Source organism: Malania oleifera, chromosome 12 (genome assembly GCF_029873635.1).
Source record: "Malania oleifera isolate guangnan ecotype guangnan chromosome 12, ASM2987363v1, whole genome shotgun sequence".
In the NCBI taxonomy this organism is placed as follows: Eukaryota; Viridiplantae; Streptophyta; class Magnoliopsida; order Santalales; family Ximeniaceae; genus Malania; species Malania oleifera.
In genome coordinates this window covers 73313423-73328210 of record NC_080428.1, presented here as the reverse complement: position 1 = coordinate 73328210, position 14788 = coordinate 73313423, and the positions used below count along the sequence as shown (strand labels likewise).

Below are 14788 nucleotides of genomic sequence, written 5' to 3'. Positions count from 1 at the left end.
TATTTTAATTACGTTTTTCTATTGTTATTTAACTCAAGGACAAAAATAAGTCTTTGTTGAATAACATATTAAATTTGTCACTAATTGAAAGTTTTCAGTTTTTTTTTTTTTTTTTCTCTGAATTTTACTTTTTGATTCCACAATTTTTGACATTGACGCGAAAGAGCTCTAAGTTCTGTGTTTGGGCATTAGACTTGTTACGCGATTTCCAGTTATTCGACTGCCTAAGCCCTTCTCGAAGAAGTCGCTGCGAGGGAGAAGAGAGGGAAGAGAGAGGCACCTGTTAATAAGGACTTTGAATACAGAAACTTGCAGCAGTAATGGCGCAACGGCGGCGGAGATGATCACCTCGAGATCGCGCATGGGTCGTCATTGGATGGTACCAGCCGAGGGAAACATTGCGGCGTCTGGAAACGTTGCAGCGGCTGGAAGTATTGAGAAAGACGGGAGCGGAGAGAGCGACTGTGGCGGCGGCCAGCGGAGGAGGGAGAGGAGGGGATGTCGGTGAGAGAGAGAAGCGAAGGAATGCCAGAGACGGAGAGAGAAGGGTTTGCAAAACACGACTTCGAGGTAGAAATGTGTTTTTCGTGCCTTCTGAAAAAACGATTTAAAATATTTGGGTTCAGCGTATCCTAATTAATGTCATTTCTCATATTTTGACAAAAGACAATAATATTTATATATATATATATATATATATATATATATTTCAATTTTGTGGCATTAATACTTTTTTTTAGGAGTGTTTTTCTATTCAACTTAGAAAAGTTTTGTATACTTTTTTAGATTTCAGGAATGTTAACATCTATTTGTTAAAGTTTTAGATTAGGGAGGTTAGTATCTTTTACATTAACTTATTTTAAAAGTATTTTCTACTTGTTTAAATAAGTAGAAGAGATGTTTTATACTTGATGAAGTTAAACCGTAATTATCAAAACTTTGAGACTAGACATATGTCTTCAACACCACAACCTGATTTGAGCTTGATTTGGCTACAAGCTCAACTTAAATGCAATTCAATTAAGCTTAATTTGACTATAAATTAATATTAAAATAAAAATATAATATAATATTATATAATGCATATATATAGTATTTAATTTATGTTTAAAATATATATTACAAGTGTTCTTATTACTCAAAAGATATCACTAGCACTCTACATTTAATTTGTCATTTCAAAAGTTTTTTAAAAATAAAAAATAAAATTATCAATTAATACATTAAATAATGTGAAGTGTTGGTGCTATTTTTCAAATAACACCTCTCATATTGTATGACTTACACAATATAAAACTAATAAAGTTACAAAAACTCAATCTCGAACCTGACTTGTTAAACTATTCCAATGGTTTGAACTTGACTCAATTAAAATCGAGTCCAACAACGAAGGGAGCCAAATCCGCTCACTTCAAGTAGCTTATGACCATGCTCAAGTCGCTTGCACCCCTATTTTTCTTGAAATGATGAAGGGTTGAATTTTCTGACAGTGGTGGATTAAGTGAAATTAGTTGAAAAGGGCGTATAAAATTTACCTGAATGAAACCTTGCGCCTACAAATATCCCAATGATCAACAGCATGTAAAATGGTTCAAGTGAATATGTTTCCTCTTACACTAGAAGGAATCCATGTGGGGAAAAAGCAATAGAACTACATTTTAACACACACAACAAGATATCGTACATAGCAAAATTTTTGAACGGCAGGTCTGTAACCAGCATCCATGAATACAAGAGAGAGTGAAAATGATTCATTGGCCATGCGCAACCCCCCCGGCCCCGCGGTTTTGAAAATAAATACAGATTAATTGGACGTTAAGATTCTTTTAAACGAGATTCATCCCAACACCGGAACATAACTAATGCCTCCGTGCTAAGTTTCTTCATTTTACACACACTCATCATGGTTGCCGTTTGGAAGGAGGCAAGAGAGCAAGGAGGATTTTTTTTCTTGGCCCCTGCAATTCACAAAAAAAAAATGAGGAATACATTTGCAGCATAATGACTAAAATATGATGTCAGGGGAGAGAGAGAGAGAGAGAGTGGGGAGGGGCACCATTTCTAGCCTTTTTTTTGAAAGGGTGTGTGTCAAGAGGACTGATGTTTCATAGTAAACAGAACCAATTAACTGAACAAACAACACTATGATCAACACAAAAACGAAGAAATTGATAATTTGGGAACTTCACTTGCAGGTGCATGGCATATGCCATCTCACAATTGAGATATTCCAGCAAATTTCGAATGCCATCTCACAATTGAGATGTTCCACAATAATTTCAAAGCACAAAAAAATCCGATGAATTAAGGGGAAAAAAGATAGTGCCTAAGCATGGAGGGGTCTGCAGTAATTTTAGTAGAACATAAAATTGTTCATGTTGATGTTTGTTAACAATTCTCATTCATTGATCATTCGCATAGAAGCAAGATGGTACAAAGTACAAATTAGGACAAAAAACGACGACATTCTTTAAGATTTGGCAAAAAGATGAAACTCCCCTAGGACCTCAAAAACCCCACAAACCTCTTCTTAGATTTGGCAAAGACACATCTCACCTAAGATTTTGTATATTTTACAGACCTCTTTAATGTTTGACTTTTGGGACGCCTACAACCCCCCCGGGGGGCAGGGGTGCATGTCTTTTTGCTAATTCACAAATCTTTATACGAGGTCTATGGAATTTTGGTAACCTCAAGAGAGGTTCGTGTCTTTTTTCCAAATCTCAAAGGTCTCTGAAATTTTCAAAACGTCAAAGAAGATCCATGTCTTCTGTCTTATAAATAATAATGCCTTCACAATACATTATAAACATTCTAAGCTTTATAAAGCATCACAACCTTTAAAAAAAAGGGGGAGAGAGAGAGAGAATAGAGCAAATAAAAAAGTTAAAACATATTCGAAATCAAATGAGAAAGTAAATATTGCTTTAAAAGGATATACCATAGGTATTCCTAGCTCCTTAAGATCATTGTCTCCCATCTGCTTTAAAGCAGTCATATCCACCTGTAAAATTAAATCAAATGAGTCAGATAAGATGGATCATAAATAAATTCCCTTGATCACAGCAGCAAAAAATATATATATTATTCTATTGTTAAGTCTATAAAAACAAAGAAAACTAATGAAATCAAAAGAATGAGATTCTCTGTTCATGCAAGTTTTAAAAATGTTCCATAAAGTCCATCCAAAAATGATTTTCTGGTGCAATCAAAATCAAACCTAGGAAATATGAACCATTTAAAATTGTGCAATTAATTATCCTCTAACAGATACGGATAAGTGATGATTTGATGCCTATGTGGAACCCTTTGGCACCACATCACCTCTCTTCTCTTTATTATTTTTCTTTTTCCCTTTTCATTTATTTATTTATTTATTTGTTCGTTATTTCTCATTCCCTCCTCACCGCCAGACTCTTATCCTTCGCCCTCATTTTTTCCTCTAGATTTTTATTCAGAAGTTTTTACAATTTCAGAAAAAACCAGCCTTTACGAGAGAGAGAGAGAGGAACAAGAGGAACAAATGAAGCTGTCTGAGGGAGAGAGGTATGGTAGCTCAAGCTAGTGGCAACACTACTTCAGTCTACCCCATTGCTACTCCATCTGCCGCTGCTTTACTTCTCCTTTTCTGCTTTCTTCCACATCAGTTGCTTGCTTGAGTTCCATTTCCAGCCATCCTAGCTTCTTGTCTTAGTGGAGATAAGTAGCTTCAGCAAAACAATGCCGGTTATCATCCCAAACACATAATCCATCGCCCCTGACCACCAGGCCAGGTATAGAAGCACTCAAAACCACATGTCCAAACCCATAATGACTGTCTCATCAGCAACCACTCTCCCACCACCATAACTGTTCACAACTACCCTTGCATCTACATCTTGAGCTATTTCCAGCATCAGCACCACATATCACCCTGGAACCCCCACTTCCGTTAGTCTCAACTCACTGCAACCTGCGTCACCCAAAAATCTCCTTCAATTCTCCACTAATTTCTCCTCACAATCAAATGCCACAACATCTGTCAACCTTAACTCAACAATTCCGTTACTGAGCTATTAAGAGGATTGACAAAAAGTATCTGACTGCACAATTTTATTTAGTACATAAATTTGATTGAAGGAAAAAATTGAAAATCTGCAAAAAGTTATTGGACTCCTGTTCTCATCACCCAATGAAATACTTATACACATAGAACTTAAATCATCCTTGGGAACTTTTACTGTTTTCTTTCTATGAAGTATCTCATACACAATAACATGCTAATGTATGCTTGGGAAAATTGCCTAATTTCAGATTGGCTCCCTCAACAAAAAATGTAAAAATGGGGCTATAAATTAGGAATGAGACAAAAACAGACTAAACTCAAACATAATGCTTATTCATTGTCTCCATTTGGCAATGAGATCAGATAAGCTGCCCATTATATTTTTGGACAACATTATCATTTGAACTAGTAAATGTCCAAATTGCCACATCAATGTTGAATCTTTCTGTATCAATTACAATTTACAAATAACAGAGTGCATACATAGCCAGCTTTCTTTGGTAAAAAGCACATTTCATCTGTTAGCTAATAATGTGTTGATTTACATCCATACTACTAATAATCGAAACATCCCCACTTTCCAATCCCAAAAAATTAAAAAAAAAAGAGGATACATCCACTTACATCAGAGCCTTCACTCTCTACTCTTATTTTTCCAAAAATGTCTTTCATTTAAACTATTGTGCCCTGTAGGGCAAATTTTAATGTTCATGCATCGCTAGTGTGAATAGGCACAGCCAGCAAAGAATTTTCCACAGTTAGTACCCTTCTCACCATGATGCACAAGAAGCATGTGCATGCACATGGCCAACATACTTAAAAAAATCAGTTGTGGTTATGTTGTAGCCAAAAAGGGAGCAGAGCATTGTTATTTCTCACTGCAAAGTTAACTCAGTTGGTCCTGTGTGGGTACGTGAAACCAACAGGCATGTGTGTGTCAGTGTGTAACCCAGTGTTTAGGTCAAGCGCTATACTTTTTTATGCAAACATAACCTAACCAAACAAATGAACAAACGCCAAAAGATTTAGAATTATTATTGTTGTTAACACAACTCCCCACTCATCCATATGCTTTACTATACCTTTAATAATAATAGAATACACTAAAATATTAACACATCTATGGAGGATCACTTGCAAATTATTCGACGCAACCATACTTTGTTTGAAGATATGGAAATCAAGGATTTGGCTTCAAAATAGTAAATTTAGATATTTTAGAATTTTAGTTAGTTTTCAGGTCTAATTGTGTATTTTTAATACTTTGAGGTTATTTTGTAATTTTCTATTTTAGTTGGGGTTATTTTGTAACACTCGCGCACTCCCCTTTCCTTTCCATCTCCTCCTCCTCCTCATCCCCCTCGTCCGGCCAAACTCTGTTCTGTTCTGTCTTATTTCACTCTATTTCTGCTCTTCTCTAACTCTCCACTGTCCTTAATTTCTTCTCTGTTACCAACTTACTGATCTGCCTGCAGCAGTCTCTACTCTCATCTTCTTTACTCTCCTCTCTTTTTTCTTCATTCTCACCCCTTCCTTCCAATTCTCTCCTATAATTCTCCTGTCCTCTGCTGCCCAGCAGCCTTCATTCGCCTCTCTCCTCTATTCTTCTCCTCTTGTTCTCTTCTTCTTTCTGCTTTCATAATTCTCTCAATTCTCTCTCTGATTTCTGAAATTCTGTTCTCTGTACTACATCAATTGCACCCAGCTATGGCGTGCAAACACTACCAAAAAACTAAAAGCAAACCTCTTTACTTTTTAATTTGGCTTCCTAGGTTCCAGTTTTCTGTTATAGTTTCCATTTTTTAAAAACGGTTTCAGTTTCAGTTTTACATGAAACGGAAGCAAAAAACAAAATTAGTTTTGTATTTTATTATATTCACATATTTTATTTTGCTGCAGTGTTTTGTTTGTATTTTAATATATTTCATTAACTAAGTAAATTTTTCTGTTTCATTTTAATACGTGTGCACCACTCAATTTATCAAGAAGGGAAGGAGAGCATAAGAGAAGCTACCAACAATATACTTACTTCCTCAGCTTTGAAAAAAATGGCATACTTTTCCAAACCCAGCGAACGTAACAAGATATCAACACTTGCATGCTCATTGCCCTACATAACAGCCAACAAAAATGATGATCAACACACAGATCCAAATAACCAACTTTAAGAAATTAACTTATCTAATAAACTTACTTTTGACATTTTAAAAAAAAATTAAGAAATTAATACTTTGGCACTAAACAATTAAAAATCCCCTCCAAAAGCTACAGATTCGTCTTACTTCATCAACAAACGACAAAATTGGTTCACAAATTATGCCCCCACAAAAATTCCATTAATATCAAAAAAGCAAGAAAAACAAAGTTGATAGTTATAACTTTTATAACTTGCTACAACAATCTCAAGAAGCAAGTACAGTAAAACAATTCACATTCCTAACATCCTCAAAGGACTAAGGTTCACACAATAATGCCATCCAACAGAGTCCCACCAAGCACAATAGCATGGAGCTAGCAAGATTTACCCAGCCATTAACTCAGCCTCACATGCCTTGTTTTCCATAACCCAGTTGGCACCCGGCAATTGTCAATGTCCTTCTTCCTAGTGCTAACTCAAAACAATTTCAAAATAAATCCATGCACAATTTCCTATTTGGAGTTTAAGAACGCCATCTAACTTGTTTTGTACTATTTCAAACATGATCCATATAGCTCAACTTGAGCCAAATCACATCCAACCCACTGAAATCTCTGTAATCACACAATTGAGATATTCAAAAACCCAGGTGTGCCTACCAATGAACCAAAAAACAATAACAATAATTCAGATTTTATCATTTTACATGAGAATATGTGATTCAGCAATCAGAGATACAAGACCACTGGATATACTTCAAACTGTTACCAAGCTTCAAAGTAACCTTCATACTATTTCTTATAAGCAGCAGAAAATGCTAGCACAACAGTACTCATTATTACCTGCAATTAATTTACTGTCTTGCATTGATATTTCAGACAATCAATTTACTGTGAAAACTAGTGAAGCACTCTATAGTCTAGAACACAATTCAGGTCAGCCAACTTAAAACTAAATTCCAACAGGCTGGTTGATGCAGGACTGATTGGTAGGGAGAGAAAGCAACGGAAATAAAGGAAAATGAAAAGGAAAGTAATGGGAAAATAAGACAAAATTAAACAGAAAATAAAGAGAAATTTTAAAGGAAAGGAGAAAACTCATTCAGGATTCTTTGTATCTACAATGCAAGCTCCTAAAAAATATACAAGCTAAAATTTTTATATGGGCTTCAACCCTAAATCCAAATAAAGAAACAAATAGCAAGTAAATAATATCAAACTTCAAAAGAAATAAAATTACAAAATAAACCCTTAAACTTTCAAATCAATAAAATTGATAATTAAATAAAATAAATCTCAAATCTTCTTCTTTCTTCCCTTATCACTCTCTCGGTTGGTGGAAACTCAACCTCGGGTTTTGAAGTGCTGAAGTATGTTGATCCACTAAAAGAGTACAAGAAGGCATGAACCAAGAAGGCATGAACCATAGTTGCCACTTGCCAGAAAATGCTTATACTGAACCATGTATTGGTATGAACATTCCAAGTGGAACGCAAAACTTATCGATACAAAATTTTAATTCAAAATATTTTACATAACATATTTTTATTAGCTAAAGTGAATAATTATACATTATAATTTCATTTTCAGTCATTATTAATCTATTTCACAAAAGAAAATCTCTTCTAGATTCTCAAAAAACTCAACATCCTCACCAAAATATACAAGCGCCATTATATATATATATTGATAACAAAAAAAGAGATTTCATTAATAGGAAAAGAATTTACAAAGAGGAGAATAAGACATCTCCCATCAAAATTTTGGAACAAACCAGAAGAAAGAAACTAAAAAATCCAAAACACGGAACAAAGTTTTCACCAATATATATATGTAGGGGTGAGCAAACGGTCGGTTCGGCCAAATTCGGGTAATTAACCAAATTAACTGAAAAATTCGGTTAAATAATGTTGTTAACCGAACCGACCGAATTGCTGAATCACACCGAACCAAACCCAACCGAATTGGTAATTTGGTTAATCGATTTTAATTGAATTACCAATTCGGGTAATTCGGTTAACCGATCTTAACTGAAATTATTTGAGATTAATTGCTAAAAATAGAATACAATTATAATTTTTTTAACCAAATCCAGCTTAATTAAAGAACGGGCGAACGAGTATGCTGCTCTTATCATGGAAGAGTTGGATCCCGATAACCTTGGATACATTGAGGTTCGTATCCAAACACTGGCCCTATAATTAATTAGCTTTCTATTTATTTTAATTTTGTTAAGCTGAACTTAATCTCAAAATTTTGGTGAGCATGGGCCTCCTAGGATCTGTTAGCATTGATTTGAATTGGCCCAAATAGAGGCCCATTGAATTCCTTGCCCACCAAAAACAGAGCGCTCAGCCCAAGCGCATTGCTGGACTCAAAGAACGAGCCTAATGGCCCAATAGAAATTCACTTCAGTCTTCAGCTGAGTACTGAGTCAGAAGCTGGTGCCCACCAAGGAACCTAACCAGCTCCAGCGAGGCTACCACAACCCCCAGTACTTTGTGGAGGACAACTGGAAGCGCATGTGGGAGATCCTGTTGTGGCTCGCCGTCTGCGCCGCCCTCTTCACCTGGAAGTTCATCTAGTACGAGCACCGGGCGGTGTTCGACGTCATGGGCTATAGCATCACCACCGCCAAGGGCGCCGCCGAGACTCTCAAGTTCAACATGGCCCTCATCCTCCATCCCGTCTGCCAAAACACCATCACTTTCCTCCACAGCCACACCAAGCTCAGCTTCGTTGTCCCCTTTGACGACAACATAAATTTCCACAAGGTATATGTTCATAATAAATAACAATTATATTCATAATTTATACTTAAAATTTCATTAATTAATAAATCGGTTAATCGGTTAACCGAATTATTTTTTGCTCTTAACCGAACCGAAACCAATTAACCGAATTTTTGTAAATCCCAACCGAACCGACTGAATCGCATTTTTTACCCGAATCGAACCGGCCAATTTCGGCCGGTTAAATAGGTTAATTCGGTTTTCTCTGAATTATGCTCACCCCTATACATATGCATAAGCATTCCCTAACATTCCACATTTTAGAGCAAGAACATACCATGATCCCCCAAGAACCAAAACATGGAATGTTCTAGGTAACATTGGCTCAAACAATTTTGGAAACAATGTCAACAAGCCAAGCATGCGTTGAACAAATCCCCATGCTGGATAAGTAGCAAAGGTAAGTTCCAATCAAAAAGTAGTCATTTGGAATATTGAGAACACCCTTACCATGCAGCACACGAGACAAGGACAATGGAAGAGCACAAACCGGAATTGAAGGTTTAGCAGGTCTTGTACCATCACTTGCAAGCAAAGAAAGATGCAAGTCTCTTAATATCCAAATCTAATGCAAATCTAGTAGATATGCATTAATTCCATACTTGAGTCGCAAAAGAATTTCATTAGATTTGGGCAGGAAGATGGGGAGAATAAGGAACCGATTGGCATAAATTCAAATGCGAGGGAGGAGTGGAAGAGAAATGACCTCATAAGTATCCATGACAAACAGCTCAAGGTGGGAGGAAGCATAAACAAGTTCAGTGATGTCCAAATGTAGGGCAAAGTTATTTGCATGATTTCTCAATAGTAGAAAACTCATTCTAGAAGTAATCACATGTCTCAACCATTGTCTTGTGACAAATTGGCGCTAGTATGCATTTATTTTGTCTTAAGTTCACAAGGAGCAAATTCTCTTATTTTGATAAGATGGCTTTTGACCCACATGTTCAGCATCTTTATCTCGTTGTGATGCATCATGCATTAGTTTGGAATTCCCATCAATGAAAAGGTTGACAACAAGTGCCAAAATTATAGGCATCATCAATATAAGCTCAAAGATTTGCACTACAAGGGCTCACTTTAGGACATGGCAACCTACTTAGACTAGTGATCTGCAATCTATACCAGTTGAACATAATTCTCCATGTTAACCAACCAGTCTAAGAAACAAGGTCAACATGAACATCTAACAAAGTCAACTCGATCTCTAGGGCATTGACCCAAAGTTGTCAACCACTTTAGTTACCAAACATGTCAAAACAATTTTTTTATTTGTTAAATGGATGTGCAAGAATTAAAACAGAAGAATTAAAGGACAGGTGCCTTTTTTCCTCAACAGAGAACAAAGAAACCACAAACACTAAATTTCTAAAATCAATGCAAATCCACAGGCATACCAACCAGATATGAGATATCAAATCAATTTTGGACAGAGGACAAATCCTTACAAATGTCTATGAATGCTCCACTTGGCTTGGTGGGATATAGCTCAGTTGGTAAGCTCCACTCTGGCAATCGAATCGTTGCAATTACAGGTTGGCTGCCTAATTGTCTGGGTCGTAATCATAGTATCTTGTACCTACTGAGATAAAGATGGGTGCGTCAAGAACATAGAGGTAGGATGGGCAATGGGTCAAATCTAGTATGGATCATACATGGACGGCTGTTGGAGGTGACGGCTCTCCTAAGGTTCCCTCATTTGGGATCCTAGGGAAGAGGTTCATGTTGTCCCTTGCAAATGGCTTGATGCACTATTTCCCTTCAAGCATTTGAGCAGAATGCAGCAAGATGAAGGTAAATCCATGGACCAATCCCATTGCCTCCACCCCACAGGAACTAAGAGATCACCTTGTAGCAGCAATCATTTTTTTTTTTTATAATGTGGAAAAGGTGGATTGAAGTAAAGCTCTAGTATTGATTCATATAGGAAAATAAGGAGGAAAAAAAATAAAATGAAGGGAAAATTAAATAAAATGGAAAATAAAAAGAAAAAGGCAAAATCAGAATTAAGGTCCTCAATATCAATAATGAAATCTCCCTTAAATGTACATGCTGAAGTAGTGGAATTGTAGAACCATGCTTTTTCTTAAAGCAAGAACTCAACTTTTTCTAACCTCACATTCTGACTTTTTTATATAACAAAGAATAAGATTGCTTCCTAACCTTTCTAAAAATATTACTGAAAAAAAGTCAAATTTTCAAGGTCAAATCACACGAAATTTAGTTCATGAATAAAACAAGCAGCAAACCCTGGTAAACAAGATAATTTAAAGAGACATCAATACAAAATAACCGTGCAAGAAATATGCTCCCTAAAGGCTAAAAGCAAGGAAGAAAAGCAAAGAGGAAAACACAAATGGCACGTACCGTGTATGAACTCTTCTGCCCTACACTGCCTGGTGAAGGAAGTTGGGGCAGAAGTGGACCTGCAGGCTTCACAGATCCAGTGGGTAGTGTAGGTTTTGTTACTAAAGATGCAGCAACCACAGGCCTTAAAGGATCAACAGCATATTTTGTTGAATATGGAACTGATCTGACGTCATCAAATGAACTAACCATTATCCTCTTCTGAAGTTCTTCCGCATTCCTTTGAGGAGAGAGACCTCGAGAAGAACTTAAAATTCTTTCTGGAGACCTTCGTCTTATCCGTTCCAATGTCCAAGCAGAATAAGAATTTCTCATTGGCTCAATCTGGGGCAAATAATTTGCAATTTTTGTGGGAGGGCCTCGTCCCAAGAGGCTAATGTCCTTTCGCTGAGGTATGTGCTGCTGCATGTCAATACTAGTTAAGGGTGGGAAAACTGTCCTTGAAAGCTTTTCACGTAGGTCCATGCTATTATGCTGATCCTTGCTTTCCGTCTGCTTAAACATCGTTTTTTGCATAAGTTTGAATCGGAGGTCATCTTTGCCAATGTGTAAGCCTTTAGTTATTTGAGAGCATCCAGGTTAGTATTTGGGATATCGCTTTGGAAATACAAAAATGATGTTATTGCACACTTGCGAAACAGAAATCAGTTTTCTTACTTTTCTCATTACCATTGACACCATTAATGTTCACACTAGCTCCATTATTGTATCCCCTTAGTCTGCAAGAGAGGTAGAATACAGCCATAAATATTCGTCCATGAAAATGACACATATGTTGATCTTCAACCAATGATTTCACCACTTGTTTGAAAATAAATAAATTTTCAATCACAATATGCACAAATAGAGAGTTCACATTGAGTTCTAATTATTATTAATAATGTTGAATATCAATGAAGGGTCCATCTGCTGCAATATTGTTTAGGATATGAAATATAATAAGGGGTATTGAAGGTCTTAATTTATAGATTATAGAATATACTGAATAGATAATCTAAAGGACAAGCAACACACCAACACCCATAAACTAAGAGGAATATTTAATTATCAAAACTCATCAAAAAAAAAAAAAAAGGAAATTGTGAACTAATGGCTAGGAATACCAAAAATAACTATTTTTTTTTATTTTTAATTAAATATCAAAGGGAATATTGAAGAGACAGTAGCCCCTAGAGCTATAGAGAAATTCACACGTTAGAAATTGGAAGATTAAAAATTTTATAAGATAGTATATCGAGCTTAGGCGCAATGGTAAGGTTGTCACTGTGTGACCTAGAAGTCACGAGTTTTAGGCGTGGAAATAGCGTCTTGCAAAAATGTAAGGTAAGGCTGCGTACTATAAACCCATTGTGGTCCGCCCCTTCTGCAGACCCCGCACTCGCAGGATCTTTGAGCAACAGGCTTTTTTTTTTCTTTTTTTTTTTTGTATATTGAGTTAGTTGAGAAGAAGTTGGGGGGCAGAGATCTAAAATATTTTGGTCATGCCAATGGATACCATGGAACTCACTGCTAAATGATGGACTGACTCTAGTTGAAAGCACTCCCAAGGCAATGGTTAAGTCCCAAATTTATTAAAAAAATTCACCTGGTTTGCGGCTGCAGTAGTATACACAATGGCCTAATCTTATAAGTAAGTTGACCAAGATAACCAGTATAATAAAAGAGAATTCATACAATTTAACTAATCCTAACATTTTGCCAAGCTAATATGAATTGATCAACTGAATAAGACAGAAGAATATTAAAATAAGTTTCCAATTCAATAGCCTGTTAAAAAAGTAAATGTTTTGAAGACAAATTTCAAAATTTTTAGAACTTGACATCCCTTGACAATATTAGAGAATAAAACAGTAACTCTTTCAAAATATTTCTATCGGTAACTCACTCCTGAAATTACCAAACAAGAGGACATGAAACCTTAAATCCACCCCACTGGACCAAAATTGACAAATTTAAAACTAGGCCACGAAAAGATTCAAAGAAAAGCAAAAAGAAATGACACCTTTTGTTGTTGAGGTGGCTTCCATGAACCACGGAATCATCTACACTACTTCCTAGCCTGTCTCTTACGGATCGCTTTCTCCCCACGGGTGGCATAGAATCATATGCATCGCCATCTGACACAAACCCAGCCTTCTCTACCACCTGCAATTAATGGCTGCACAATTAATGCACTCCTACAACGGGAACTCAAGGCACAGTTCTGACTACCACAAAAGTTCAAATATTTCCACCGCTTCAATCAAATACTCAAGTACGAAGTTAAAAGGATGAAGAACAAAACCCTAGATAAATAGCAGAACCCAAACGATCAACAAAACCCTAAATTGGATGATAATCACATACCTGGCCGCCTCGCCCTAAAGTGATCGTGACCCGAGGCCTCGAAGTTTCTGCCATATCTCCAAAACCATAGACTCAATAATCAAGGAAATGAGACCATAAACCACGAGACATTACCGTATCTGAATCAGAAATCTCGACCCCAGCAACATCAAACAACCCAACAAGCAGAGAAACAGAAGGGTTGTCCCCCGAAGATTTCGCGCTGGCGAAAAGAGGAAAGCACCTTAAGGTTTCACTTTCACAGAAAGCGAGAAGGGTAGAGAGAAAGAGGTGGGAACGAAGGAAGGAAGGAGATGACTTCCGAATGAGAGCGATGAAGCGGGAGGACCAGTCAGATAATGGAGGAGTTGAACTGAAGACGAGGAGTAGCAGCATAGCTGGTGACCAAGAGGTGATTAATGCTATTAAATATTTGCAAGCTATTTCTTTTATGAAAAAAAATAATAATTAAAAAACGAAGATAATTGAGTGTTTGATAAAATAAATTTATGCCTAAAAAAGTGAAAAAAAAAATTTACAAATTTCTCCAAATTTGACTTAAAAAAAAAAATTAAACTAGACTTGAACTAAGATTTAAAATTTTTACAAATTTCTCCAAATTTGACTAAACAACACAAATCAATTTCAAAATTTTCGTAAATACTTTTTTATGATTCAATAAAAAGACACAAATTTCTCTCAATACTTGCAAGAAGTATAAGCCTCGAAAAAAAATATATAAATGTCTTAAAAATCAAATGTCAATAGATGTTTGATAAATTTTTAAAATTTCAGTAGAAGTTTGCATCTTCTAACCATAAAAAAGGTTTATGAATTTTTGAAAGTCAATAGTAAGTTTGTATCTTTTTCTCTTAAAATAATCAAGATATATATTACTTTAAAAGATTTAATTAGTATATAGATAAATTTGTTATACTTAAAAAAAATTGAGGACACTTATGGAATAAGGAAATGGATAAATTATTAGGTTAGTTTTTCTAATTCTAGTTATATCATATTTTAGACCACTAATTACCCTTTTAGAGTTGAAGTGATTTTTAATTAATATTCATCAGTTTAAGCCAAATTTTATGTATTGTCTAAAATTCGAGTTAAATTGAGT

General features: G+C 35.8%; 2 protein-coding genes across 7 annotated transcripts in view; both read right to left on the bottom strand.

Moving 5' to 3' along the window:
• LOC131144145 (zinc finger protein 5) overlaps positions 1-743 on the bottom strand; it is a 37968-nt gene extending 37225 nt beyond the window's left edge. For 2 of the 3 annotated variants that reach the window (XM_058092570.1, XM_058092573.1), the window contains exon 1: positions 281-737. The gene's annotated coding sequence lies outside the window, so the exon portion shown is untranslated. Of the gene's footprint in view, positions 1-280 lie in introns of all 3 variants that reach the window. The other variant, XM_058092571.1, reaches the window with a different exon arrangement.
• Positions 744-1587: 844 nt separating this feature from the next.
• LOC131144144 (uncharacterized) lies at positions 1588-14086 on the bottom strand. Of its 4 annotated transcripts, none has more exons than XM_058092567.1 (7): positions 13687-14086; positions 13343-13485; positions 11998-12059; positions 11341-11894; positions 6075-6155; positions 2942-3004; positions 1588-1958 (listed from the first exon to the last, which is right to left on the bottom strand). In XM_058092567.1, the coding sequence occupies exons 1-7, from the start codon at positions 13738-13740 to the stop codon at positions 1902-1904; spliced, it is 1014 nt and encodes a 337-aa protein (XP_057948550.1). In that variant the 5' UTR covers positions 13741-14086; the 3' UTR covers positions 1588-1901. The 4 variants fall into 4 exon arrangements, with proteins under 4 accessions (XP_057948550.1, XP_057948551.1, XP_057948548.1 ...); XM_058092568.1 differs by having other exon boundaries at positions 12010-12059; positions 13687-14067; XM_058092565.1 differs by having other exon boundaries at positions 1588-3004; positions 13687-14067.
• Between the last annotated feature and the right edge of the window lie 702 nt (positions 14087-14788).